Here is a 26605-nt window from a genome sequence, read left to right as displayed (position 1 = left end):
ACATGGATAATTACATGCAAATACCAGATTTGGATATGAGGTCCAAAGCTAAATCATCTGACTTGACATTCAGTGTACTTTCTACTTATTAAGCTGTCTGGACCACAAGATGATATCTAATAAAGGTTATTTGATGGTGAAGAAACCTTGGCCTCGGGCCTGCTGGGAAGCACCTTGTATTACCATTCTGAGTCATCTTCAGCAAAAATGAGTTTGGGTTTTTTTCATATGGTACAGTATACCCCAGGAAAGAGGCATGTATGTGCATGAAGGAAACATAAGAGACCCCGTGTTCAACCGTTCCATTTTACAGATGAAGAAACTGAGGCACAGAGAAATTAAGCAACTTGACCCAGTCACATAGCATTAGAACAAGTAATTGAACCCAGGTTTTCTTTTTTTTTTTATTATAGCTTTTTATTTACAAGATATATGCATGGGTAATTTTTCAGCACTGACAATTGTAAAACCTTCTGTTCCAACTTTTCCCCTCCTTCCTCCACTCCCTCCCCCAGATGGCAGGTTGACAAATACATGTTAAATATGTTAAAGTATAAGTTAAATATATATATATATATGTATATGTATATATATATATATATATATATATATATATATATATATATATATATATATATACATAAATGTCCATATAATTATTTTGCAGTAAAAGAATCAGACTTTGAAATAGTGTACAATTAACCTGTGAAGGAAATAAAAAATGCAAGCAGACAAAAATAGAGGGATTGGGAATTCTATGTAGTGGTTCATAGTCATCTCCCAGAGTTCTTTCGTTGGGTGTAGCTGAACCCAGGTCTCCTTTATTCAAATCTAGTGCTCTATCTTGTAAGCCATGATGAATGAACTGGGACTAAAAATGTAGGCCACATTCCTTAGCTTTAATGATGATTCAGGGGAGGATGTCAAGTCAATCATTTTTGCCTTTTCTTTTCTTTGATGTGCTAGTGTGTACTAGTGTGTGTGTATGTGTGTGTGAGACAGACAGACAGACACTATCCATTCACTTGTAGCTCTTGTTTCTGCAGAGGAAGCTGTTCCTGCTGTTTGCAAAACGAGAACAGTTATTTATGAGATACCTCGGAGTCAGATTGATCCTACATCGGCCAACTTCCTGATTTGGCCCCCGTGTGTGGAGGTCAGACGATGCACAGGCTGCTGTAACACCAGCAGTGTCAGATGCCAACCTTCACGGATCCACCACAGAAGTGTCAAGGTGAGGGGACTTATTCACTCCCCTTCTTTCCTGGGCACAATTTGGGGAAGGGGAGGTAAAGGGTCTCCCACAAATGTAGTGTTGCGTTAGCCATAGTTTTGAGCAATTGTACACAAACAAAACCTCTAAAGTCATGTAATTGAAGTGAATTGATGTGAAAGTACAAACAGGAGGTCTTATTATTCTCAAGGTACATTTTGTCTTTCTGATCTTCAATTGCAATATCTCCTAATATTTCAGTTTTACTAATTTTTATCTCTCTCTCCAGATTCTCTGCTAGCAATCTCTTAATTTTCAGACTTTGTTCTATTGATCACTTCCCATTTATTCTGTATATAAGGTTTTTTGAATGTAATTTGTATTTTGTTTCTCCCCTTAGATTGTGAGTTGTTAAAGAACAGATTGTTTTTTGGTTTTCTTTGAATCCTTAGCACTTAGCACAGTATCTGGCATGTAGTAAGTGCCAGGCTAATTGACTGACTGTTGATGGTCTATAGTTACTAAAAAGTACCTGCTATTTAAAAGGATGTGTTGTGAAGGATACTTGTAATTTCTAAGTTTTATATATCCTAGTTTTCATAAAGCATTCTGAAACTGGATCTGAGAGTCTTTGATTTATGGGGACTCCACTGGTTGTAAGTCTTTAGAACTGTACATTATGTTGAACCCATTAGTGCCTTTTGCAAAGTTTTTAATTTGAGGACCTTTTTCTACTGCACTCAAGAATTAAGTTGATTCCCTTCCCACTGAGAGGGGATGCATTTTTTTTTTTTGCTGAGGTAATTGGGGTTAAGTGACTTGCCTAGGGTCACACAGTTAGTGTCTGAGTTAGTTAAGTGAATGAGACCAGGTTTGAACTCAAGTCCTCCTGATTTCGGGGCTGGTGCTCTAATCACTGTGACACATAGCTGCAACCTGAGGGGATGTATTCTTGACTAGTTTTCTCTTGATTAGTGGGTGTTGACCTGGCATAGGTCCAACTCTGTTCTTTGTCTCTTGTTGATGGTCAACATCTATGAAAGCTGTCCAGAATTAAGGAAACATTTTGTTACCATGTTTGGTTCATACCTAACTTTATCAGGAGGCAATGGAAAGTTGGGTGGATGAGGAGATTTCCAGAAGTCATTTTTAGCTTATTGGTAATTCAGGGTTCATCACAACTCACAGATGGTTTACATAGAGGAAAGTGATTCCTTTCTTTCAAGGGCATTAGGGAAAGAATACCTAACACTGCCTGTTTAAATTTGCCAAAGAAAAATCAATGGTTTCTTTTTGTTGTACGTTGTGAGTCAATGTGGGCAATGAGTAGGTCATCAAACTTGGAAGGAGGCAAGCACTCAGTTCAATTATTATATTCCTGTTCACTCTCAGCAGGACACATGACTTTTTGAGTCTTAGGTTCTATATAAAACGAGAACGCTGGACCTAATTTCTATGGTCCTTTCCTACTCTGTTTAAATTTATGGTCCTATAACCACTCAGTTACATGTGGAATGTGTGATAGAGTCCAGGGTTCAAACCCTGGCCATTGAATCTCTTTGTGCCCAAATAGTTAGCTTTTCTAGGTCTCAGTTTTCGTAAAACAGGGATATATATATATATATATATATATATGTATGTATGTATATATATGTATTCCAACTCAATTCCAGAAGGGCCGATTCTTTTATTTACTATTGGATAGGTGCTAGTTTGCATAAGGCCCAGGAGCTTTGAGATTTTTTAGTGTTGGTTCTATTAAGAATAAATGCAGAGAAACTCTGTATGTGTGTGTGTGTGTGTGTGTGTAGTGACCAGTTATGGGCAGGTACAGAAATCTTTTTTTTTTCTTTTTTTTTTTTCTGAGGCTGGGGTTAAGTGATTTGCCCAGGGTCACACAGCTAGGAAGTGTTAAGTGTCTGAGATCAAATTTGAATTCGGGTCCTCCTAGCTAGCTGTACCTAGCTGTACCTAGCTGCCCCCGTACAGGAATCTTTAATGATGATTTCCCTGGAGAGTTAAACTATCCCAGGAAGGAAATTAGGAACCAGTGAAAACTCTAAGATTATGAAGTCACTTTAAACAGCTCCGGAGCTTCTCTCCTTCAGGATAGAAGGGCTTACTTCGCTATAGTGGAAATTCTAAGTATGTATATAATCTGTTAACTTAGATGTGATATATATTTCAGAACAAAGGATCTACTGAAAATATTTTGAGACTTCTAGTTTCATTATTAGGTTTGCTTTAAGCTTGTTGACCATTTGAGTCATCCTTCCTCCCTCAGGGATCCCTCCTCCTATAAATCTACACCATTCAAGCACAGCCCTCTTTTTTGGGCCAATAATGACCCTTGAAGATACATCAAATGGTATTTTCTTAATTGAATACCACATGATTTAACAGGCATTTATTTGTAATGTGGAGGCATTTGGGAAGAATCAAAATGTGTCATGGGGTTATCTTGATCTCTGGGGAGATGTATTGAGAAAGCAATTTCTATTTCTCTCTGCTGCAAGATCTTTTAGAATTCCCTTTAAAAGAAAAGAAAGGCAAAAGAAAGAAAGAAAAAGATATAGAGCATGTGATTTTCCCAATGACCTCCAGAGTGCTTGACTTCTTTTTTTGGGGGGGGGAGAGAAGAGTTATCAGGCAGCTGCCCCTAGAAAAGTGTTTTGTAATTGAGGTGTCACCATTAAAGGTATTGGCCAGCTGATCTTTTCCTGCAGAAACCAATGTTCCTCTTTCAGCTTCCTAGAGAAACAGAATGGGAAACAGCTTTAGAGTTGGTCAATCCAGCCCAGTTCATTTACATATCAGGAAGCTGAAGTTCACCACAGTTAAATGGCTCAGATATTGATAAGAGATGGGCACATCCTATTTGCAGGTTTAAGAATGGCATTCCTTGTTCCTGCTTCCCTATTCTCTTTTCCCCCTTTATTTTGGTTTGCTATAGGAGTTTATTTGTGCATTGGAGTTACTGTTTCTCCCTTCCTCCTAATTAATATCTTTGCAAGTTACCCTCATTGGTCAATGGAAAAATTTTTACCTTGGTTTTCTTTCCAAACTTTATTATCTGAAAAGAGGATGGTAACTTTTGAGATAGAGTTTCTTGGTACCAAACTGAGCAATAGGCATCAAGATCAAGAAAGTTAGAAAGTTAGAATAGGACTGATTGTGGAGGGAGTAGAGAAGAGGAGGAACCTTTAGTGTTGATGTGACCCTTATTTCTAAAGGTCCCTTGTATTGGACTTAATTCTTTATAAGTTTTATTTGGGGCATAGCAAGCTTTTTGAATTTTTCCCTCTTGCAAAGTCCATTCTCTTGAGGAGGATTGATGAGTTACCAACAGGAGTAATGAAGGTGTGCTAAAAATCATTTTATCTGGTAGAAGACATCTGGAAGACAGAAAAAAAGAACTTTGTTTCTCATGTGTTTTAAAATACTGGGATAGTTTTCCCTTCTTCATCTGGCTCTGGGGGCACACACAGACTTGTAGCCCATGAGATACAGTTTGAAATGTGACCTTTCTTTGGTTTATCAAGTGGTGCAGCTGCTTTAGGCTGGTGTGTATTTTAATGTGAGGTCCCTGACTCCCTTGGCTTGAATGCCTTTTGTAACCCATATGTCCCACCCAGATGAATTATAAGTGATGGCCTAAGCATTTGCACCTGTCTTCTTTATTATTTTAAATTTCTGTGGATTTCTGCAGTTAATGCAGAGTCTGGAAATCCATTTGTACACTAAGCACTATTCATTTTGTTATAATATATTTTCTTAATCAGTTGATAATCTTAGTAAAACTACTTTCATGGAGGGCTCCTCAATTCATAGACCTTAAAGTGGTATTGTCATAATTTTCAAGTATTTATTAAGTGGCCACTATTTGGAAGATACTACTATACTAGGGAATAGAAGTTGTACACCATTATTAGGTATGAAATGTCATCCATGAAGTTGGCATATAAAATATCTCAGTAGTATTAATATGATATATTCTTGTCCTTTACTTAATGTACCTTTCCAGACTTGGAGTCTTGGTCAATCCTTGTTAACATGTACAGCATGATTCCCCATGAGGTAATGGAAGAGAAGGCATGAAACTAACAATTAATGGGTCTTTTTCCATTCCTGTGATGTGCAATTTGTCCAAGATGGATCATACAGCCTTCATTTTTTTTCTTGGCTTTTTTCTTCTTATTTTCTAAGAGTTAAAGTCATCAGAAATACAAGGACTAATCCCATGGCCCATGATCATTTTCTCATTCAATTCTTCCTAAGCAAATTCCTCAGGGCACAAGTGCCTCCTTGCTCACCCTCTCTAGCCTACAAAAAGCTGCCACCCACCCCATACTAAACAGGACCTTCTGATGAAAACATCTGGTCCAGACACTCATGAGTCTTCCCATGGAAGAGGACAAGAGGTCAGCAGGGAACAGGATACTTATTGTAGAGGCTGCATATTCGTTACCCCCTCTTAGTCTTCCTGGCTAGTGTCACATCAGAACTCATTTCACAGACTCCATATTGATTTACTGCAATTGTCAGACACTGGTGAACTTTGATATAATGAATTATTTTAGGCATTTCATTCAGCCTTTTTCTTGAAGTTCCATATTTAGAACTGAATGCCTTTGTCTTGACCCCTAACCCTACTTAGGGGTCATAGGAAAGGTAGTAGGGAAGTGATGGTTACATGGTTGATGTGGGCTATTCCTGGAAAGCAACTGAGAATATGATCAGGTTTAGGCACTGTGGTTAGTCTTTCCCCCCTCCCCATTTTGTAGAATATTTTTTGAATAAATATGGTCTTTTGATTAGATTTCTGAAGGCCTTTAAGAAAAAAAAATCCACCAACCCAGCAGTGATCTCATAGGCTTGTCAGTTCCCTAAGAACTTGTCACACTGGAAAAAATGTCCAGGCATAAAGGTCAATTCCCCCACATTACACAAGTAGCCAGGCCAAAACTCGTTTCCGTACTGTGTGTTGACAAAGTGATTGTGGCTTCTTGATATAATGATTTTTAATCTTTGTTTCTTTGGGAAGCCACCTGTGTCAAGGGCCCTCACTTAGAAGGGCCTCCATTCACCTATTGACAGCTGAGTCTCCTGATTGGATAGGGGTAATGTAATGTTCTACATATATTTATAGAATGTGGTGCCAGAAATGTGTTGCATCTCTTCCCTTGAAAGAGTCTTTGTGTTAGGCTTTCTGGATTTTCCATGACTGGGCTCTATTTAATAATAGGCTTGGCCAGTTCCCACTGCAGTCCAGGGGTGGAATTGCCCACTGGGCCCACATCCTCTGACCCCTATCCATTTCTATTCCCTTGAAGAATCTTTTTTTTTTTAATTCCCTTTTCTTAGTTTTTGATTAATCTCTATTATTACTAGGGGTGCTGGCCGGTCAAGAATGGTGGAACATTTTGGTATAGTGAATAGAATTGGTTGTGGTGGAAAGATCAAATCCTGCCTCACTCAGATATTGGTCAAGTAACTTTTCAAAGTTTGTTTCCTCATTTATAAAATGAGGATAATGAATTCACCTTCTTGTGAATTCTTGTGAGAATCAAATTTCATTGTATATATAAGGTGCAAATAGTATTAATTCGCCCTCTACCTGAATATTAAATATAATGTGGATATCATAAGAATGGTGATGATGATGGTCATCATTTCTTCAAGGAATCACATAAAAGGCAAAAAAGAGCTTTCTCCAAATTGAAGTTGATTTCCCTCATTGGTAGGTTGATTGGGAGCTAATTGTATATATGCCTCACTTATTTTGGCCAGATTACTTTGAATCCCAACTGCCATATGTCTTGCAGGTTGTTAGGCCTTAAGAGAGGAAGTGATTTGTTTTGGCTTACATTTCTCAGTGACAGAGCTGGGTCTCAGTTTCCTCTTGTTTTATTAAGTAGAGGTTTTAGACTAGATGATCTTCATAGACTTTATTTTGTCATATGTTCTATCTACATTGGTCTACTTATATTTCCTTGAATATATTGTTACATCTTCCTTCCATATCTGAGATACTTTGCATTGGCTATCCCAAACTTAAAATGCTCTTCCTTTTGGTGTTTCTGGCTATCTCCAATATTTGGCTCAAATTCCACCTTCTTTAGGAATTCTTTCCTATTCCTTCTGCCTGTTAGTATCTTCCTTTCTCAGATTACCTTCTAAATAGTCTGTAATCATAGTGGCAATAGGTGGACAGAGTGCCAGGTCTGGAGTGAGAAGATGAGTTCAAATCTGACTTTAGACTCTTAGTAGCTGTGTGACCTCAGGCAAGTCATTTAATCCTGTTTTCCTCAGTTTTCTCATCTATAAATCAAGCTGGAAAAAGAAATGGTTAATTACTCCAATATCTTTTGCCAAGAAAACCCCAAATGGGACCATGAAGTGAAGACATGATTGAAAATAAATGAAAAATGATTGAACAACAAAAAGAAGTTTAATCACATATGTGCCATTGTCATTTATTTATATTATCTTCCCATTAAAATATGAATTTCTAGAGGGAAGTGGATAATTTTTGCCTTTATTTGTACCTCTAGTGCTTAACACAGAGCCTGGAACATAGTAAGTATTCAATATTCTTGTTGGACTGATTTACAGGTTGATTTTGACATAGTGTCTCTCCCCTCTTTCCCCAATTCTTCCAAGTAGGGAGCAGCTGGTGATAGAATGTACTGAATTTTGGAAGCCTTTGACCATGCACTTGATCTTCTACCCAGGGATTTGTTACTGGAATAGCCTGAGAATATTGTCCCCTTAATTGGCCTGTTGTAAAGATAATGTTGCAGAATTCCTCTGTGCTATAAAGGCTGCTGGTGGACAAGTGTGATGGCTAGGATCTAAAAGAAGAGAGATCTGTGGCACTCCTTTCCATACAACCTTGTTGTTTTACTAATTGGAGCTATCTGTTCAGCTAGATCAGCTAAGAGTGACTCAAGGGGCAGAGGGCAGAGAAGTGGGTAGAAGGAAGTGAGGAAGTCTAGTTTGTGATTATATTATTTATTGTTTTTGGGGATCCAGAATTTCAGATCTATAACAGAACTACTGAGAGAAAATGTAACCTAGTTGTTCCCTCATCTCCCACCAATTCTTTCATTTTGGGATGAGTAAACTGAGATCCAGGAAGAAGGGAAGACCAATAAAGAAGCCTTTATTCTAGTTAACACAGATAGATGGTCCAGTTTTAGGACTACAATCCAGGTCTCCTGTGTATTTTCTACTCCATGCCACTCTGTTATCACAAAGAGAAATGAATGATCTTTATTTAGTTCAATTGAATCCCCTAACTGCTATCATCCACAGTTTCTTGGTTTCTTTGTTTCTTTTTCTTTCTCTCGGTCTCTGTCTCTTTGTCTCTCTGTCTCTCTCTCTCTTTCTCTCTCTGCAATCAGAGTTAAATGATTTGCCTAGGGTCATCTGACTAGTGTCTGAAGCCAAATTTGAATTCAGGTCTTCCTGACCCTGAGGCTAGTGTTCTTTCCTATCTTACTGCACCACCTAGTTGCCCCATCACCCTTATTTCTGAACATAATCTTCACTTTGAGATTGAACACAGTCCTTAAGAAGTTAAAAAAATTCATTAGTTCATAGATTAAAAAGTTGAAAGGAACATTTGATAGTCAACCCCTCAATTTTGTAGTAAGGAAATTTGGAACCCATTGTTAAATGATTTGTTCCATATGGTAAAATAAATGGCAAAATCTATAGATTTTGAAGTTGTCATTTCATTTTAGAGTTAGCATTTTTGCTCTCTTATTATGTGGGATCCCTTCTGTGGCATGTTCTGGGCTTCTCAGAAGAGCCAAATCTTGAATATAAATAAATAATATAAACTACTAATTTTATATTAAAAAGTAGGCATTACTCACTGTAAACCACCTCTTTAGCTTCTTCCTGAAAATGAATGAATGAATGATGAAGTATTTATTAAATTCTTACTATGTGTCAAGAGCTGTGATGAGTGCATCAACAGAAAAGTAGATATAATCCCTCTTAAGAAACTTATATCCAATGGGGGAAGACAATATATAAACAGAATTGTGGTCACTGTAAAGAAAGTGACAAGGATGATGAGTAAAGCCATTGGCTGGTCGATTGACATTCTTTCCAGTAGTAATGATTTGACTATGATTCTGGTCTTTGAAAAAAGGGGGGTTGCTGTAGAAACATGCATAAAAAAAGGAGTCTGAGGTGTCCAGGGTATAAGAGGAAATATGGCTGAGTTACCAAGAAATGGAACATGTAGATAATGGTCAATCACTATATGTTTCAGAATAGAGTTCTGATGTGGAAAGAACATTCTTAAGGCTTCTGTTCCAAAAGTGAAATGCTAGGATACCCATTGAGAAAATAACCACATTTTCATTGAAGTCCATTCAGAATTTTGTATCTGTACTATATGGCTGGTGGTAAATAGTTATACACCTTCATTAAGGTTGCCCTAAGCAATCATGAACCCAACAAACAAAATAAAATATTGCAGAGTAGCTCTCACTTCAGTATCTTAGTGACTTGCCTAGCATTCAGGTTGATAATGAAGGGTATTTAGATGAAAGCTTATAATTTGTGCCTGTGGCCCTTTGGGATGAGTAAGGGACAGATAGATAGCTAGGCTCAAAATACAGGGTTTCAAAGAACTTAAATGGTTCCTGATGTCTCTGCCATTTGATACATATCAGGAACTTAATTAGTGTTAAGTGCATAATCACCTTGAAATATATTTAATGAGCTTGGAAATAAAGGCCAAAAATTGGAATTAGAGAGCAAGTGATAAACATTTTTATTTAGAATTTTTTATGAATAAAGAACATTCTCCATTTTGTCCCTTTCTATTTTTGATATATCCAAGTCTTTAGTTCTTCTTAATAATTTCTTAAAAAACCACCTAGGAAATCAGCAGTTTTTTCTTTTAAAATAAATTTTTATTTATATCATCACAATTTATATCACACAATCTCCCTCACTACCCCTTTTCCTTTCCCTTCTAAAGACCTGTGTAACAAATAAAATTTGCAGTTTTACTATCATTTCCAAAGTTGTAAACCAAGGAAACTTTTGACAGGGTTGAATTAACCTGAGATTTTGTTGAGCAAATTCAATTCAACCCCATCATTATGGGGATAATATAGGTGGGAGTGTGTAGGAGTATGGAACCTAGGCAACAAATGGTAACAAGTCTATATTAGAGGTATAAATATTTTGAACATCATATACAAATTAGCACTTTTAAAACTTGAGGACTTTTTAGAACTAGAAAGAATCTTAGAGATGGGTTAGTTAGTTCAACTACTTGTTTTGACAGATATGGAAAATGAGAGCCTAAATCAGGAAATCACATTTACTTCAAAGCAGAACTGGCTTTGCATTTTCAGTTTCCTTATTGCTAGTGTGTATGTATGTATGTATATATGGAGGGTAGGGTTCCTTTTCACTGTCAGTTGCTGCAAGGGTGACCTATAAAGAGTTTTTGACTTGAAGACTCAGAAATTAGATCTTGGATTTTCCTACATAAGCTAGATATAAGTTAACACATAAGTAGAATCAAAAAAGGACCTTTTGTGATCCTGTAGTTCACTAGTTGGGAGCATCTGGCTTGTGGGTCCTAGAAGGTCCTCAAAAATAACAGGTGATGATGAACTGAAAGCTAGGTAAAGCAACCTCCCTCCCGCTTTAGTTCTAAAAGTTGATAATTTTATAGGACTGTTTATGATATAAATATCCAAATTGTCTTTGGCAGAAAAATGGTTTCCTACTCTTGTGTCTAGTTCAGCTCCTTTGATTTATAGATAAGGAAGCTCAGGCTTGGTAGGGTATTTAGTGGAAATACAAAGACCAGAATACAGAGGTCCTGATATTGGCAACATGGAAACTATTGGTAAGGGCAGGAAGAAAAGAAGAACTATTTATTTTGAGTGTTCCAAATTAAAAAATTAAATATTTTCAGTGCCACCTCAATTCTGGCTTTCCATTATGTTATCAGGTAGAGGAAGAATTTTAAAATATTAATTTATGGTCTTGTTTGGTTAGATCAATATGCAGTCTTGTGGGTTTCTTGCATAAACATATATTAAGTATTAGGGTTTTTGTTTCATTTTGTTTATAAATGGGACCTAGGAGAAGAATTTGATTTCTTACACCAACATTATCAAACTCAGAAATTGATGGTTTGGGAAGAATACTAGAGCATAGATGAGGAACTGCTGGCATCTGTTGACTTAAAAAACCACATTAACAGTTTTTAGTTAACTGTTTCTCACATTTTAATTTGGTTTTGGTTGAGTTGCTCATCATTTTTGGTGATCTTGTCTTAGACTGCTGCTCCCCATAACTCCTGGCCTTAGAAGCAAGTTGTTCTATGTGAAAGGTCATATGCTTTTTGATGGGTGGGGGTTAAATCTATTTGACCCACCTATTTTTAAATCTTGCCCCTCAGGACTTAAGAGAGAGCGAGAGAAAGAGAGACAGAGACAGAGACAGAGACAGAGACAGACAGAGAGAGAGAGAGAGACAGAGAGAGACAGAGAGAGAGACACAGAGAGAGAGACACACACACAGAGAGAGACAGAGACAGAGAGAGACAGAGACAGAGAGAGACAGAGACAGAGAGAGAGAGAGAGAGAGAGAGAGAGAGAGAGAGAGAGAGAGAGAGAGAGAGAGCGCCTATTTGTGTAGAATTAGATGCTCAGAAAAGAAATGGAAACATTGCTTTGACCCATTGGTGACCTTCCAGCAGTGTTCTTCAGTGACGCAGCCAATTCTTAATCTTTTTATATGGGAATCTGACAGCCTTGGAAATGGTCTCTAATCTGGGCACTGCTGCTTCTCAGTCTTGAGTGTGGCACTTTTGTTTTTAGGGCAAAAGAAGAGTAGCATAGCTTTCTTGTTGATTAAAAGGAGTAGTGATGGGGTGAGCTGGGTCTCTGAGTTTATATGTGTGTGTGTATGGTGGTGGGTTGTTGCTGTACTTTCTAAATTGGGGAAAATGTGATCATAATTGAATGGAGTGTGGTGCTTGAGCCCTGTGGTTGAGAAGGAAAGGGAAAAAAACCACACACACAATGACAGGAATATTAGGCATTCACAGAGCAATAGCAGAAAAATAAATATTTACTCTTTGGAAATTTAAAAGATTTTGATCAGAGAAAAAACCACCCTTTCTTGGTTCATTGCTAGTTGCTATTTCTTTTAATACTTGGCCTCTCGGGTTTGTTTAAAAAAATCTTATTTTTATTGGTCTCTTTTGTTGTTAATCTCTTATTTTTATATTCTCCCCTCTCCTAACTAGAAAAATATCTCCCAAGATTAAGAAAAGTGATCTATCAGAAATAAATACCAAACATTTATGAAGTTGTATGCCTTATTCTATACACATTCTATATAATATTCTATACTCAAATGAGCAGGGTTTGGAATACATTTTCTCAACTCCAGATGAAACTTTTTGGTTTCATTATTTTTTCCTTTTCTGTTTACAATATTGTAGCCATTGTATATCCTATCCCCCCCTTGCTTTTCTGCTTATTCACAATGTAATCACTCTATATTTTAGTCACTGTTTCTATTTTTCTGCTTATTATGTTTTCCTACTTATATTTATTCACATTGTAGTCATTGTATATGTTGCAGTCACTATGTATATTATTTTACTTATTATATGAAGTAGTCATGCATACTGTTTTCCCTCTGCCTCAGTTAATTCGATGTTTCCATGCTTTTTTGAATTCTTGATCCTCATTCTTCAGGTTTGACTATATTCCATTCACATTTTACAATTTAAGTGATTCCCCAATCTACTTTGTGTTAGGTATAAGTGCTTAAGTGTAGTTTGAAACTACACAGTTGGAATTGATTATTGTGATAACTTTTGTTCATTTGTAGAATTGACTGATGGGACAAAGGTTCTAATGCTTAGCATGTTGTTCTTTTCTTCCCTATTATCCTATCCAGGGATATAGTGTAGACAAAGCGAAGGCCATAGAGATGAAAAGGACTGTTAAAGTCTGAATAAGTTGTGAATATTCTTCTGGAGCCAGTTTTAATTGGCTAGTGGATTGTTAAATTTTTGGTGTGAGCATTTTACATCTTGGAAATTGGTGCATTCTACATAGAAACGAGGACTTGATAACTGTAGACAATTAAGAAAATGATGGGGAAAATGTTAACAATGTAAATCAAAGGGTTTTTTTCCCTTATTTTTTTCTTAAGCTTTTTTTTTTAATTTTCAAAATACAGTTTTCAACATTCATCCTTGCAAAAACCTTGTGTTCCAAATTTTTTCCCCCTCCCTTTTCCTCATCCCCTCCTTTAGGCAGCAAGTAATCCAATATATGGCAATGTAATTTAAACTGAAAAATGTGCTTGCATAATTTTTTTGTTTTATCAGAGAGCTAAGTGTTAAACATTTGTTAGTACACTGTGATCTAGGCCAACCATCTCATTTTAAAGATGAAAAAAAAACCTCAGAAAAATTTGCCTGAAGACACACAGATAGTAAGGAGAGCAAACAGGATTTGCATCTAAATTCCATTCTGATTCCCAGCCTAGTGTTTTTTCCACTATTCCACACTCATGTGAAATAGAATTCATGTGGAATGTAGAAAGTACATGTAGGTAGTAATGACCTCTGAGTAGGAAGTTGACTATCTGATATATTCATTCACTTCTACCCACAAAAGGAAAAAAAAAGTGAATATTCCGAGGTAGCTTTTCAGAGCTGGGGAATGCCCTTTATGTCCTGTAATATGTCTCTTACCTCCTATTGATAGGAAACTTTCAAAATACTTCTTTGTTGCTTTCATTGCTATGGGTCACTAGCATGATTTACCTTCTTATAAGCTATGTTTAGATTGGCAGTGAGGATCTAAGGTGAAAATATAGATTTCAACAGAACATAAGAAAAGTTCCTCTCTTAGTTTACTGCCACATCTAGAAATATTCTTATTGTCCATGCCCTGTTCTTCCCTCACTCCTTCCACCCTACAAGGTCCATTTGGGTTAGTAGATATAGGTACTCTTTTAGTGTAAATACACAAAGGTGTGAGATCAGATGAGAAAGAAAAGGGATTTTTCTTGCTATGCTCCTGCCTCTTTTGGGTCCAGGCTTCAAATCCATCCCTCTGGTTTGATGGACCAGTGTTGGTGAGAGGTTGCAAAGATCATTTTGGTAGAGCTTCCCAGTGAGAGAATAGAGTGCAAATAATAAATATGGCAAAAGAGAAAAAATAACCTTATTGTAGGCTAGGATGGCATACCTTATGAGTGTTTTCATGTGAAAGTTTATTCTTAGAGAAATTTCAGATAAAATGGTCTTGGTTGCCTCATAACTGCTATCTCCAAAATAGGACACAAACCAACTGCCATTCCCCAAAACTTTAGTTTAGGGTTATATCATGTTTGGTCATAATACATGGACAAATACCTTTTTACATGTCTTCCTTAAAAGCCCTTTGTACCATATATGGGTTAACAATTAATATAGCATGTGTATGTATATTTACTTCATGAACATCTTGATGTTACAGTGAGTTTTGTTCTAGCTTTACCTACATGCACAAAATGAAGTAGGCAGTCTTAGCCATCTACATGATTTCAATCCCATATGACTGCCTTAAACTATCTATACAATGCAGGTCATTGTGTCATTTTCTGTTCACTTGTTGAGGAACATTTTCTCCTTACAAGGAAAGTGGGGAAAGGTCCCATAAGCAAGATTTGGAGGAATTGGAAATTGCTGTCATTTTCCATTTTAAATTTAATTGTTCTTTCAATCCACAGAAGTCAGGTGGCTATTGTTTATAGGCTCATAGATTTAGTCAGTCATTTGGTAAATAAAGTGCTGAGTCTACAAAGAAAAGAAAAAAGACAGACCCTCTTACAGGGAGCCCACAGTCTAACAGGAGAGACTACATACAAAAAAAAAAAACAAAAAAAAAAACTTCACACAAACAAATTATGTACAGGATAAATTGGAGATGATCAACAGGAAAGGTACCAGATGAGGGATTGGGAAGGCTTCCTATACAACAGGGCTTTTAACTGGGACTTAAAAGAAGTCAGAGAAGTCAGAAGGTAGAGATGAATAGAGGGGGCATTTCAGGTGTGAAGATCAGCTCCTGAAAATTCTCAGACTTGGAAAATAGAGTAGAATCTCTTGTTCTAAGGAATAGCAGGAAGGCTGTGTTGCTGTATCAGAGTATAGGGAATGTATAAAGTGTAAGAATACTGGAAAGATTTTTATATTTGATGGGCAGGCAGACAAGCAGTGGTCCAAGCATGAAGTGGTGTGTCAGGATTGTGATGGCAGTGTTGGATTAGAAAAGGTTGTATTTGAGATGTTTTGAGAGTAAAATCTGACAATCCTTGCTGACATTAGACATGGAGGAATGAGAGAGACAGAGATATAGAGACAGAGACTGAGGAGTGAAGGATGACACCTAAGTTGTGAACTTGGGGCATTGGAAGGATGATGGTACCTTTGATAGAAGGATAGTAATATCTTAGATAACCTTTGATGAGGAAAGTTAAGAAGAGGAGAGAGAGTTTGTGAGGAAAGATAATGAGCTTAATATTTAAATCTTTGCAACATCCAATTTAAGTTATTATTTAATAGATTTTCTCTTCTTTGTTTCTCATATGTTAGAAAGATATACGAGTTTGGAATGAGCATACCCATGAAGAACAGGAGATAGGCCTAGCTGGAGAAGAGGGTTTTTAATTATACGGGGTCTTCAGTTGGCTTCTTTTTTAATGCTTACCAATTGTATTTCTATCTAACATAGGGATTCTTAATTTTTTTTAATGTCATGGACTCTTGGAAGTTGAAACCTTTGTGTCACTGATCAAATGTTTTTAAATGCATAAAATAAAAGACTATAAAGGAAACTCCCCTTCTCAACCTCCTCTCACCCTCCCCCCCAACTCTTAATTTAATCCAAGTTCACAGACCACCTGGAATCTATCCCTGGATACCAAGTTAAGAAACAATAGTAAAGGGAAATAGGGTTAGGTTAGCATAAGAAGGGGTCCCATTCGAGGGCAAGTATTTTCCAGAAGTTCATTTAGCTTCATCTTGGTGTCTGTGAGTGTGACTGATGTAGGACTCTTATTCAACATTGCACCAAGACAAGTAGACTCTGTTGGAAAATCCTGGAGATTAAGATGGCCAAGTTTGGCATTTGGCTCTTAATTGGCATGTGGTATACCAATATAATTTTTATCCCACAATCTTCTAAAGTCATAAACTGTTTATATATATATATATATATATATATATATAATATATATATCTCAATTTCTTTGGGACAAAGAAAATAATTTTATTTTAGTACTGTTCCTGAAGGGTAATAGGAATCTTAAATGTTTTATTTCCATTTCCAGCTGCCACTTGGGGCCAATTAAATTGATTGATTCATTCAGAATCTTCCATGGAGCTGTCTCATGTAAAGATAGAAAATCTCAGTTTGGGATCCGCATTAACTCAAAATGCCATGAGTGCAGGCTCGCCCCAGATCTTAGAACCAAAGCTCTGTCTGTTCTGGGTTGGATGTTTCAGACCTCTTGGGAACTGATTTCATCAAGCTGGGATTATGTGCCAGGGTCTTTGGCCTAAATTTCTGAAAACAAGCTGGAGTGGAATGTTGGGAAAACTGAAATTCTTGATTTTTCCCCCTGTGTAGGTTATTAACGTATTTGGCCAGGTCAACAAACCCTAATATATTAACATTCTTAATTATTTTCATTGGCTGACTGATTTAAATGAAAATAATATGGTGTGATATGCAAAACAGACATGTTAAATAATGTATGTATGGAACTATCTTCAAAAAGATACTTTCTTCCATTTTGTAGTTTTTTCTGCTGGTTACAACTAAATGTTTTCAGTTCTATTGCATCTTGCTTTTTCTTAAAGCACATGAGCACAAACCCAATTAAATCTCAAATATTTATAATACTTAGAATATTTTTGTTCTTGATTTATTTTTTCATAGTAGTATGGGGATTTTACTAGAAGGCATCTAGGTTCTTTGGAAGCTTCAGAAGACATCCCTTTGCATTTTGTTTGGCAAGTAAATGGAAATTAGTTCTTCAGGAGAGCTGGGTTCTGGGTGGTGTTAAGTGACTTGCTAGTTCTGCAATCTTACTAAAAAACTGACTCTCTTAGGGTTCATGCTTTTTTAGCATGTGATTGCTGAAGACTAAAGCACCAATGTGGGTCTCACTAGTATTTTTTTTTTTATTTTGCAGGTGGCAAAAGTGGAATATGTTAGGAAAAAACCGAAATTAAAAGAAGTTCTAGTGAGGTTAGAAGAGCATTTGGAGTGCACCTGTATGTCATCAAATTCTAATTCAGATTATCGAGAAGAAGAAACTGGTAAGTGGTCATCTTCTTGATGTGGGTATCTTTTATATTTTTGTTTCCTGGGGGGTAAGGTTTGTCTGTGGGGGGGTGCCAGCAAAATTGTTAGGATATTTGGTTAATGATGGATTTTGGGGAGGCATATACCTTTGAGCATATAGATACCAACTACACTTAATAAAAATTAACTGAATTTGGAAGTGAAGATTATTTGTGGTGGAGAGGTAAGGGTGTGAGAGTAGAAGGGGAAGTGTATGTAGAGGGTTATAATCTTACCCAGGTACAACTAAAGATATGGCTAAAACCAAATTGGAATGAAGGTTTGAGGTGGAAAGTTTTTTCCTCTCCTTTTCTTTTAATGGAAGTTAGTTTTTCAGGATGAAAAGGCAAGGATGAAGGGGGTATTTTTTAACTTCAGACTCCCAATCTTAGCTGAAACCTAGGTTTTTATTTTCTTTGCTTACAAAGCAGAATGGTTTTATAATGTGCGCTGAAAATCAGTTTAAAAAAATACAAGGAAGTACCTTAATACAAAAGATTATCAAGTTTCTTTCAGAAAGATAAGCATCTCAGGTGGTTTTTTTAACTTCAGTTTTGAAGCAAACAGCATTCCCTTAGGGCTTTCACCCTCCTTGCCCTTATGTTAACAGGAAGGCCTAGGGAAACAGGTAAAAAACGGAAAAGAAAAAAGTTAAAACCAACCTAAAGCCCACTGGAGCTATTTGATAATCAGGTAGGACCTAAAAACTGGATATACTATAATCCCACAAACAATGGACAACTCAATCAAACTCTTTATCACACCAACTGAATCACTTTTCCAATCTTGACACTTGCTACCTGAAAGCTGCAAAGAGATTAGATATGATTGGCTCTAATCATGCTACCCTGCTGGTTTTTTCCCTTTTAAGCTACCTGGAACCATTGGCCTTTCCATTCTTGACTCTTTGCCTTTCTTGCCTTTGTAAAGGTCCTAATTAATACTTGAGCTTCTGTGATCTGAAGTATCCTACCTTTGGCTTTTGTTTTCTCTGTTTTATTGATTTGGAGGGTCAAAGCATCCTGTAATAATGCATGAATGGATTATAAGATTGAAAATGGTTTCTGTTTCAAAGGATTGGGCTATTTAAAAGTTGAATGTCTAGAAAAATCTCATTCTAGACCCAGGAGGATCTCCACACTCACTTTTGCCTTCTTTTGAAAAACGATTCATCGATTTAGTACCCTAAATCATAGAATCCTAGAGGAAGAAAAGAGCTTGAAACATTTTACATGCCTCTCCCCAACCAACCCCATGGCAGATGATTCACCAGTCCTTGATGATGGTTGTCTTATTGAAGGATTTTTCTGTGAGGATCTTATACCTCCCTTTTTTAATTTTTAAAACATAACAGTTGGGAGCAGGGAAGCAGGATAGTGTCTTCCCAATTCCTGAGTTATAATACTTTAAAACTTCAAGGAACTTTATAGATCATGTCAGCTTTACTACCATAAAAAAAAAGTGGGACCAAGTAAAGTGGCTGCCATGGTTAAAGTTTACATAAAAATGAGTTTGGATGTGAGTCCAGATCTCCTTATTTTGACTCTAGAATTTTTTTATACTACTTAGAAGATGATTTGGGTTTTACTTGTACAGTTCTCAGAAGCCACTAAATCCTATTAACCAACTTTCTGTGCTATTTTAATTGGACTAATTGTTCCATTTAGAATGTCTTTTGATTGGTTGCTGATTGTAAGTCATGACACTTGATCCCAGAGTGATTGTATCTTTTCTTTCGCCAACAGATGTGAGGTGAAAATAAGCTAGAAAATCTTCTCTGGGACACGGATGTACATGGTTTGTTACATTCCTGAACCTTCTATGTATGGTGCTTCATTGACAGTATATTCTACTTGTTCTCCTCTGTGAAAAACTGTCAGAAAGAACACTTGATGAGAACAAAGAGACAATGTACATTTGTTTAATGTGACATCAAAGCAAGTATTGTAGCACTCGGTGAAACAATAAGAAGCTTCCTTGTCCAAAAAAAAAAAAAAAAAAAAAAAGAAAAAAAAGAAAAAAACTACACAAAAACCCATACAAAAAAAAAAAAATTAAAAAGGTTGACTGAATGGATGAGACCTAAAAGTCCTACAAAAATGTGACAAAAATCTAAATGAACAATGGATTTCTGTCAAGTGGTCAAAGGTGCTTTTTATCAAGAAATAGGCCTGTTTTCTTGATGAAGATGGATGGACACTGATGGACTACAGGCACACACAAAAAGAAAACAACAACAACCAGGAATGTATCCAATGCCACGCGAACACTATAGACACAATACATCCTCGCTCCGTAGTGTTTTAAGTCTATACAAAAAACCTTTTTGAGAGCCTTAAGTGGATTTTTTTTTTACACCATAAAGTGATTATTAAGCTTTTCTTTTTATTCTTTGCCTAGCTTTTTTTTTTTTTTTTTTTTTTTTTTAAATCTCTTGGACTCCATTTACCAATAACACATGAAAAAGGCTGCTGTAACAGTAAGGCAGGCAGTATGATGGTATTTCTCCTAGCAGGATGCAAACTAATGAGATGTATTAAAATAAACATGGTATACCTACCTATGCATAATTTTCTAAATGTTTCTGGGTTTATATTTTTCTCCTTCCTCCCCCTCCCTTTTAATTTAAGCCATTTCAGTAAAATAATGTGCGTAAACCAATCATAGAAACATCCATGCCAAATCCTCCCTTCCAGGCTTTTGTTAATTGGTGACTAGTCAGTGATATCTGTGTTAGCAATTTGCCATTCTTTTTACAATATATGAGATAGAAAGTTAATTTTTGACATGTTTGGCTGGGTGAAAATGTACAACTTCTTCTTGTATCTGTATTGTACAATGTTGTCACAGCAGAGAAGTGGCCTGCTGCCAATATTTGAACAGAACTTTAAAATTCTTTATTTTTGGTAAGATGTTATGCTTTGCGTGTATTCAACAGAAAATGTGTTTTTTGTAAAGGTGAAGTTTGTATTTTTATCTAAAATTAACAGTTTTATATACCTGAGAAATCCTGCTATGTTTTCTTGAAATCATCCCTTTTCCCTCCCTTCCCTCCCAAACCGTAACCCTCATCACAAAACAAAAAACTCCACCTCCAAAGGAATCCAAATCTCCCTCCCCTAACATTTTATGGTCATATTTTTCTAGTAGAATAGCCCAACTAAGTTCAAATTCTGTCTCAAAACCAGCTCGCCTTGCTGTATGTAGAGGCTGGTTGATATGCATATGCTTCTTGCATATGCCAGTGGTACAGGGGGATTCCATTGGGTCCTCACTGGAGGGCTCAGCTGAACCCAATTGGTTTCAGGCCCCACCCACTGCTTTGAAAATTAAAGAGGATGCGGTCATATTTAAAATTCCAGATTCATTGGTCAGTTCAATTTGATGAAAGAAATTGGCCTAACTGTTCATTTATTGTCACACAGACCAAACATTTGGTTAGTTGACTGAGGCTGTCTATCTCATGCCAAAAGCCATTGGGAGGGAAAGTGAAAACTTTAGTCAGAGGGGTTATTTGACTGAATTTAACTTAAAAGGGGAAACAAAACCCCACCATGTTTGAGTCAGGCTTGGTTGGAGGGCATAGGCAAAAGCCTGATTTTATTTTCCATTTTTCTTCGGCTTATGGCCTTGGGTAGACAGACAGTTAACTATTCTATTACCCTGGTGGCTTGTTCAGCTGCCTTAATTCTTCCCCCTTCATACAGGTCATGTGGCTATATTCCTTTAAATTGTTTTTCTCATTTCACATGAAATTTTTCCTAAGAGATGGAAACTTTCTCTCTGTTGTATGTGTTAGTGAAGTAAAGGGTTTTTGTTTTTGTTTTTTAAAGAGGAACTTATAAAGTAGCATGTCTTTATGATAAGGCTTTCAGCCTGAATGGAATGCCTCTGAATGTGAATGAACTGAAGCTTTGAGATGTAAACACTAAGGAGATTGGGGTAGGATGGGGAAGGGGGGTGGGGAGAGGCTGAGGGGAACCAACATTTGTAGCCTTTCAAATTTGGGGGAAAAGATTGAACTTGTTCTTGCCCTCTCTGGCACGATCACATTTCAAGCAACAGAAAAGCAATTTTGCGAACAGGCTGTTAATGGCAGCATGAAGTCAGAACTCAGCTTTGTCTGGATACCAGTCAGATGCCCAGAGGGGGTGTACGCTCTCTTCTCAGAGAGTGGAAATCCGAGTTCTGTTGGCCACCTGTGCTTACTCTCAGCTGGGTACCATTCACAATGCTATGCCCATGAATGTATATGTCGTCTAAAGTTTTTTTTTTAATGTGTAAAAGTGTAATTTATATATTTATGTTTTAGTGAGATGCCAATAATATTGCTCATCTCTCTCTTTTTTTTGCAAGCTATCTAATGAAAGAATTCATTTACCCATTAAAATCATGTAGCTGAAAAAGCATGGCGTGCTCTCCTCATAGGTTTTTGGGGAAAATGTTAGAAAAACAAAGAAAGGTGCTGGAGTAAACCAGGGCCCCACTTTGTAAGGATACCCTGTGGTTCCTTTGCTGTGGCAGGGAGTTGGCTAACTCCGTGGTATATTTAGTTCCCAGAGAAAATGTAACCCAAGGCAGGCATTATTTGACTGGTGCCGCCATAAAGACTGTCATGGTTTCAAAGGGAGGAGAGCTACAGACTGAATGAAGGGTCCTGTGGTAGCTCTTTCAATGACAGAGTTGGAGTCGGCGGTTAATTTCATTACTGGCTCTTACAAGGAATTAGGGGATATGGTCTTTGTGTCCGAGCCCTGTGGTCCCTGTGGTTGACTTAAGCAAACATTGACCCGTCTTTGAATTGGCTACAGAGATGATGACTTAAAAAAATTCAGTGTCATCGATGCTGTTGTGCTTCCTTTTGTTAAGGTTTTGTCTGCATTCCCAGCATTCCTTTCTAACAGATCATCCCTTTAGAGATGACTGGCCTCTCTGTCTTAAACCAAGTGCTTGCTGGGTCCTGCGAGTATGATAATGGGAGAGGTGACAAAAGATAGCCTGGGTCTGGGAGGAACTCCCCCAACCAAGGGTAAAATGCATAGCTACTTTTTGAGAGAAAAAGAAAGGGGAAGTAAGGGAAGAGTAAGGGCTGAAACTAAGATCTTAAAAGAGGGATAAATTATTTTGCAAGAGTTAGCATCATCAGGACTGGAAGGAATCTTAATCAGTGATGTGTCACTCAAATAGGAAAGGAGGGGGCAGGGTATTAAGCCACCCAGAAACATCTCCTTAGGCCCTGTATTGACTTCGAATGATCTAATGTTATATTTTATTTGGCATTTGTTTTGTTAAATATTTCTTAGTAAGCCACAAAACCCCTGTTTAAGGTTATATCATTTGTCCTCACAACAATCCTGTGAGGTAAGTGCTATTACTATCTTCATTTTATAGGCAAAGAAATAGAATTTGGGCCTTTTCCAGGATCATATTTCTAGTGTCTGAGACAGGATTGAATTGAGGTCTCAGGTCCATAAGCTTAGTCACAAAGGTAGTTAACTCAGAATCTGAAATGAGATCTTCTGACTTTAGAAACTGTTCTTTCCACTATAGGATGCTGATGGCTTGTATGGCCTTTGGCAAGCTAGTTCTCTTATCACAGCTTCAGTTTCCCCCATCTGTAAAAAAGCAGAGTCCGGTTAAATGATTGATCCTTTTCAGTACCAACCCTTTGAGTCTACTTAATTGAAACAGTGCTCTATTCACACCCAAGCAAAAACTAAACTTTTATTGAAAATGGATTTTTAAAAAGATTTATCAAAGGAAAAAAATGATGTAATTTTTTTTGATTTTCAAGGTGTTTGTCCCTCAAACCTCACTCTTCCCATCATATCACAGCATCATTTCAAGTAGTTTCAATTCAAAGCTTCATAGGTAGAAAGGATTGTAGGGATCATCAATGCCAAAAGTAACCTTTTTTTTGGAGCCATATATACAAAGCATTCTGAGGATAAAATGAGAACCAGATTTCAACAAACTTATAATAAATATATCCATATTTCTACCAATACATGCCGACTTCCCATCTACAGGCTACAAAAAAATTTAAAACACAAGTTCATAGACCTCAAGTTAAGAACCCCTGGTCTAAATGATGAAGAGCATTCCAGAAGAGAGGATGCCATTTTTTTTTATTATAGCTTTTTTTTTTTTTTTTGACAATACATATGCATGAGTAATTTTTCAACATTGACCCTTGCAAAAGCTTCTGTTCCAACTTTTCCTCTCCATCCTTCCACCCCTTTCCCTAAATGGTATGTAGTCCCATACATGTTAAATATGTTAAAGTATATGTTAAATACAATATATGTATACATGTTTATATGGTTGTCTTGCTACATAAGAAAAATCAGATTTAGAAAGAGGGTAAATACTGGGCTTATATCCCAAAAAAGATATTAAAGAAGGGAGAGGGACCTGTATGCAAAAATGTTTGTGGCAGCCCTTTTTGTAGTGGCTAGAAACTGGAAATTGCAGGGATGCCAATCAATTAGAAAATGGCTGAGTAAATTGTGGTATGTGAATATTATGGAATATTATTGTTCTATAAGAAATCATCAGGAGGATAATTTTAGAGAGGCCTGGAGAGACTTACATGAACTGATGCTGAGTGAAATGAGCAGGACCAGGAGATCATTATATACTTCAACAACAATACTACATGATGATCAATTCTGATGGATGTGGCTCTTCAACAATGAGAGGATCCAAATCAGTTCCAATTGATCAGTAATGAACTGAACCAGCTACACCCAGCGAAAGAACTCTGGGAAATTAGTATGGACCCCAACATAGCATTTACACCCTTTCTGTTATTGTTTGCTTGCATTTTTGTTTTTTTTTCTTAGGTATTTTTAATCTTTCAAAATCTGATCTTTCTTGTGCAACAAGATAACTATATAAATATGTATACATATTGTATTTAACATATCTAACATTTATGGGACTACCTGCCACCTAGGGGAGGGGATAGAGGGAAGGAGGGGAAAAGTTGAAACAGAAGCTTTTGCAAGGGTCAATGTTGAAAAATTACTCATGCATATGTTTTGTATATAAAAACTATAATAAAAAAGACCAAAACAAAAACATAAAAATTATTATTATTATTATTTTTTTTTGGTGGCTGGGGTTAAGTGACTTGCCCAGGGTCACACAGCTAGGAGATCAGATTTGAACTCGGGTCCTCCTGAATTTAGGGCTGGTGCTCTATCCACTGTGCCACCTAGCTGCCCCCAAAACATAAAAATTAAAAAAAAAAAAAAAGAAAGAGGATAAAAACAACCTGGGAAGAAAAACAAAAATGTAAAGAAACAATAACAGAAAGAGTATAAATGCTATGTTGTGATCCATACTCATTTCCCAATGTTCTTTTGTGGAAGTGATTTTTTAAAAATAGTATTTTATTTTTCCAAATACATGCAAAAAAGGTTTTTAACATTTCACCTTTGTAAAACCTTGTCCTCTAAATTTTTCTTCCTTCTTCCTCCCTTCCCCACTCCTCTATATGGCAAGCAATAGAATATAGATTAAACATGTACAATTTAAAATATGCTGTACATGAAAAATCATATTAAAAGGGAAAGAAAACAAGAGAAAGAAAAATGAGCAAGCAACAATACACACATAAAAGTTGAAAAAAAAACTATGCTTTGATTCACATTCAGGGTTATTGTTAGGCCCTGGGAAATAATGGGAGACAAGATTGGTAGAGGAGGAGTTAGGGCAGGATTGTTGGAGATCTTGGAGGGTTTTTGAGTTGGAATTTTAAACATTGTGGATATATTAAGGATTTTGCTTTTGTTTTTTGTTTTCCTATCTGTGTAACATGAGAGTAGCATTTAAGGAAAATGATAGTGATGAGCAAGGATTGATAACATGGTGGTTCCAGAGCTAGATAAAATCCATTAGAAAGTCAATACAACACATTAGACAAAAGTGATTAGGGTTTCACTTTGGCAGCAACTAGAATTGAAAGGATAGAGGCAGCTAGCAGGTACAGTGGACTAGTGTCAGGACTGAGTTCAAATCTGGTCTTAGACACTTAACACTTCCTAGGTGTGTGACCATGGGCAAGTCACTTAACCCCAGCCTCAAGGGGAAAAAAAAAAAGAATAAAACATAATTGAGAAGTAACAGTGAAAGATGTGACTCAGGTTTTGTGTCTGGGTGACCGGGAACTGGCAACTTAGAACAGGAAACTGGCTCCAGACAGAAAGGGGGATTTCATTTAAATGTGTTGCATTTTAGGTGAAGATGGAATATCCATGTAGAAATGTCTATAGGAAGTGGGAAATATAGGGACTGAACTTTAGAAATAGGGGGCTGGATATTAGTTCTCACTTCCATGTGTGATTCCCAGAAATAAAGGTGCTTCAGACTAGAAATGTTAATTAACTGACTTACATCCTATTGTAGTAGACAACACCTATGTATCATCTATCTATCTACAGTTCGTACAGAACAGATAGGTTAATTGTGGGGGATGAGTTACATCACTTGCAACTGGGTGTACCAGGAAAAGCTTCATGTAGATAAGGCTCTTAAGCTGAATGTTAAAGCCTTGGAGACAGGCATACTTTTCATTCATAGAGAATAGTATCTGCAAAGATATGGAAACAGGCAATAGAGTGACTGTCTTGGGGGAAGAACTATCAGAGACTAGTTTGGCTGGACCAAAAAGTCTTGAGTTAAATTGGTCACTGCGGTGTATGTCATGAATTTTTAATCAATTGAAATGCTTTATATAAGTCTGGAATATTCTTATACTCTTTGTATGTATCACAACAAAATGTGGCAAATCTCAAAGATATGGGAATACCAGATTATTTTACTTGTCTCCTAAGGAACCTGTATATGGGCCAAGAAGAAATAGTTAGATCCAAATATGGAACAACTGATTAGTTTAAGATTGAAAAAAAAAAAAAAGAGTATGACAAGGCTGTATATTGCCACTTTATTTATTTAAGTTGTATGCAGAGTATATCAT

The 26605-nt window shown here is 36.7% G+C and overlaps 1 protein-coding gene across 2 annotated transcripts in view; it reads left to right on the top strand.

Moving 5' to 3' along the window:
- PDGFA (platelet derived growth factor subunit A) overlaps positions 1-20630 on the top strand; it is a 36015-nt gene extending 15385 nt beyond the window's left edge. The window contains exons 4-7 of one of the 2 annotated variants that reach the window (XM_074281087.1): positions 1047-1234; positions 17471-17597; positions 18233-18315; positions 19368-19683. In XM_074281087.1, coding sequence (XP_074137188.1) covers positions 1047-1234; positions 17471-17597; positions 18233-18288 — 371 coding nt within the window. In that variant the 3' untranslated portion in view covers positions 18289-18315; positions 19368-19683. Of the gene's footprint in view, positions 1-1046; positions 1235-17470; positions 17598-18232; positions 18316-19367 lie in introns of both variants that reach the window. The other variant, XM_074281088.1, reaches the window with a different exon arrangement.
- Positions 20631-26605: the final 5975 nt, after the last annotated feature.

Source organism: Sminthopsis crassicaudata, chromosome 1 (assembly GCF_048593235.1).
Source record: "Sminthopsis crassicaudata isolate SCR6 chromosome 1, ASM4859323v1, whole genome shotgun sequence".
In the NCBI taxonomy this organism is placed as follows: Eukaryota; Metazoa; Chordata; class Mammalia; order Dasyuromorphia; family Dasyuridae; genus Sminthopsis; species Sminthopsis crassicaudata.
Note: the sequence above shows the minus strand (reverse complement) of the source record. Positions and strands in the feature narration are given on the sequence as shown.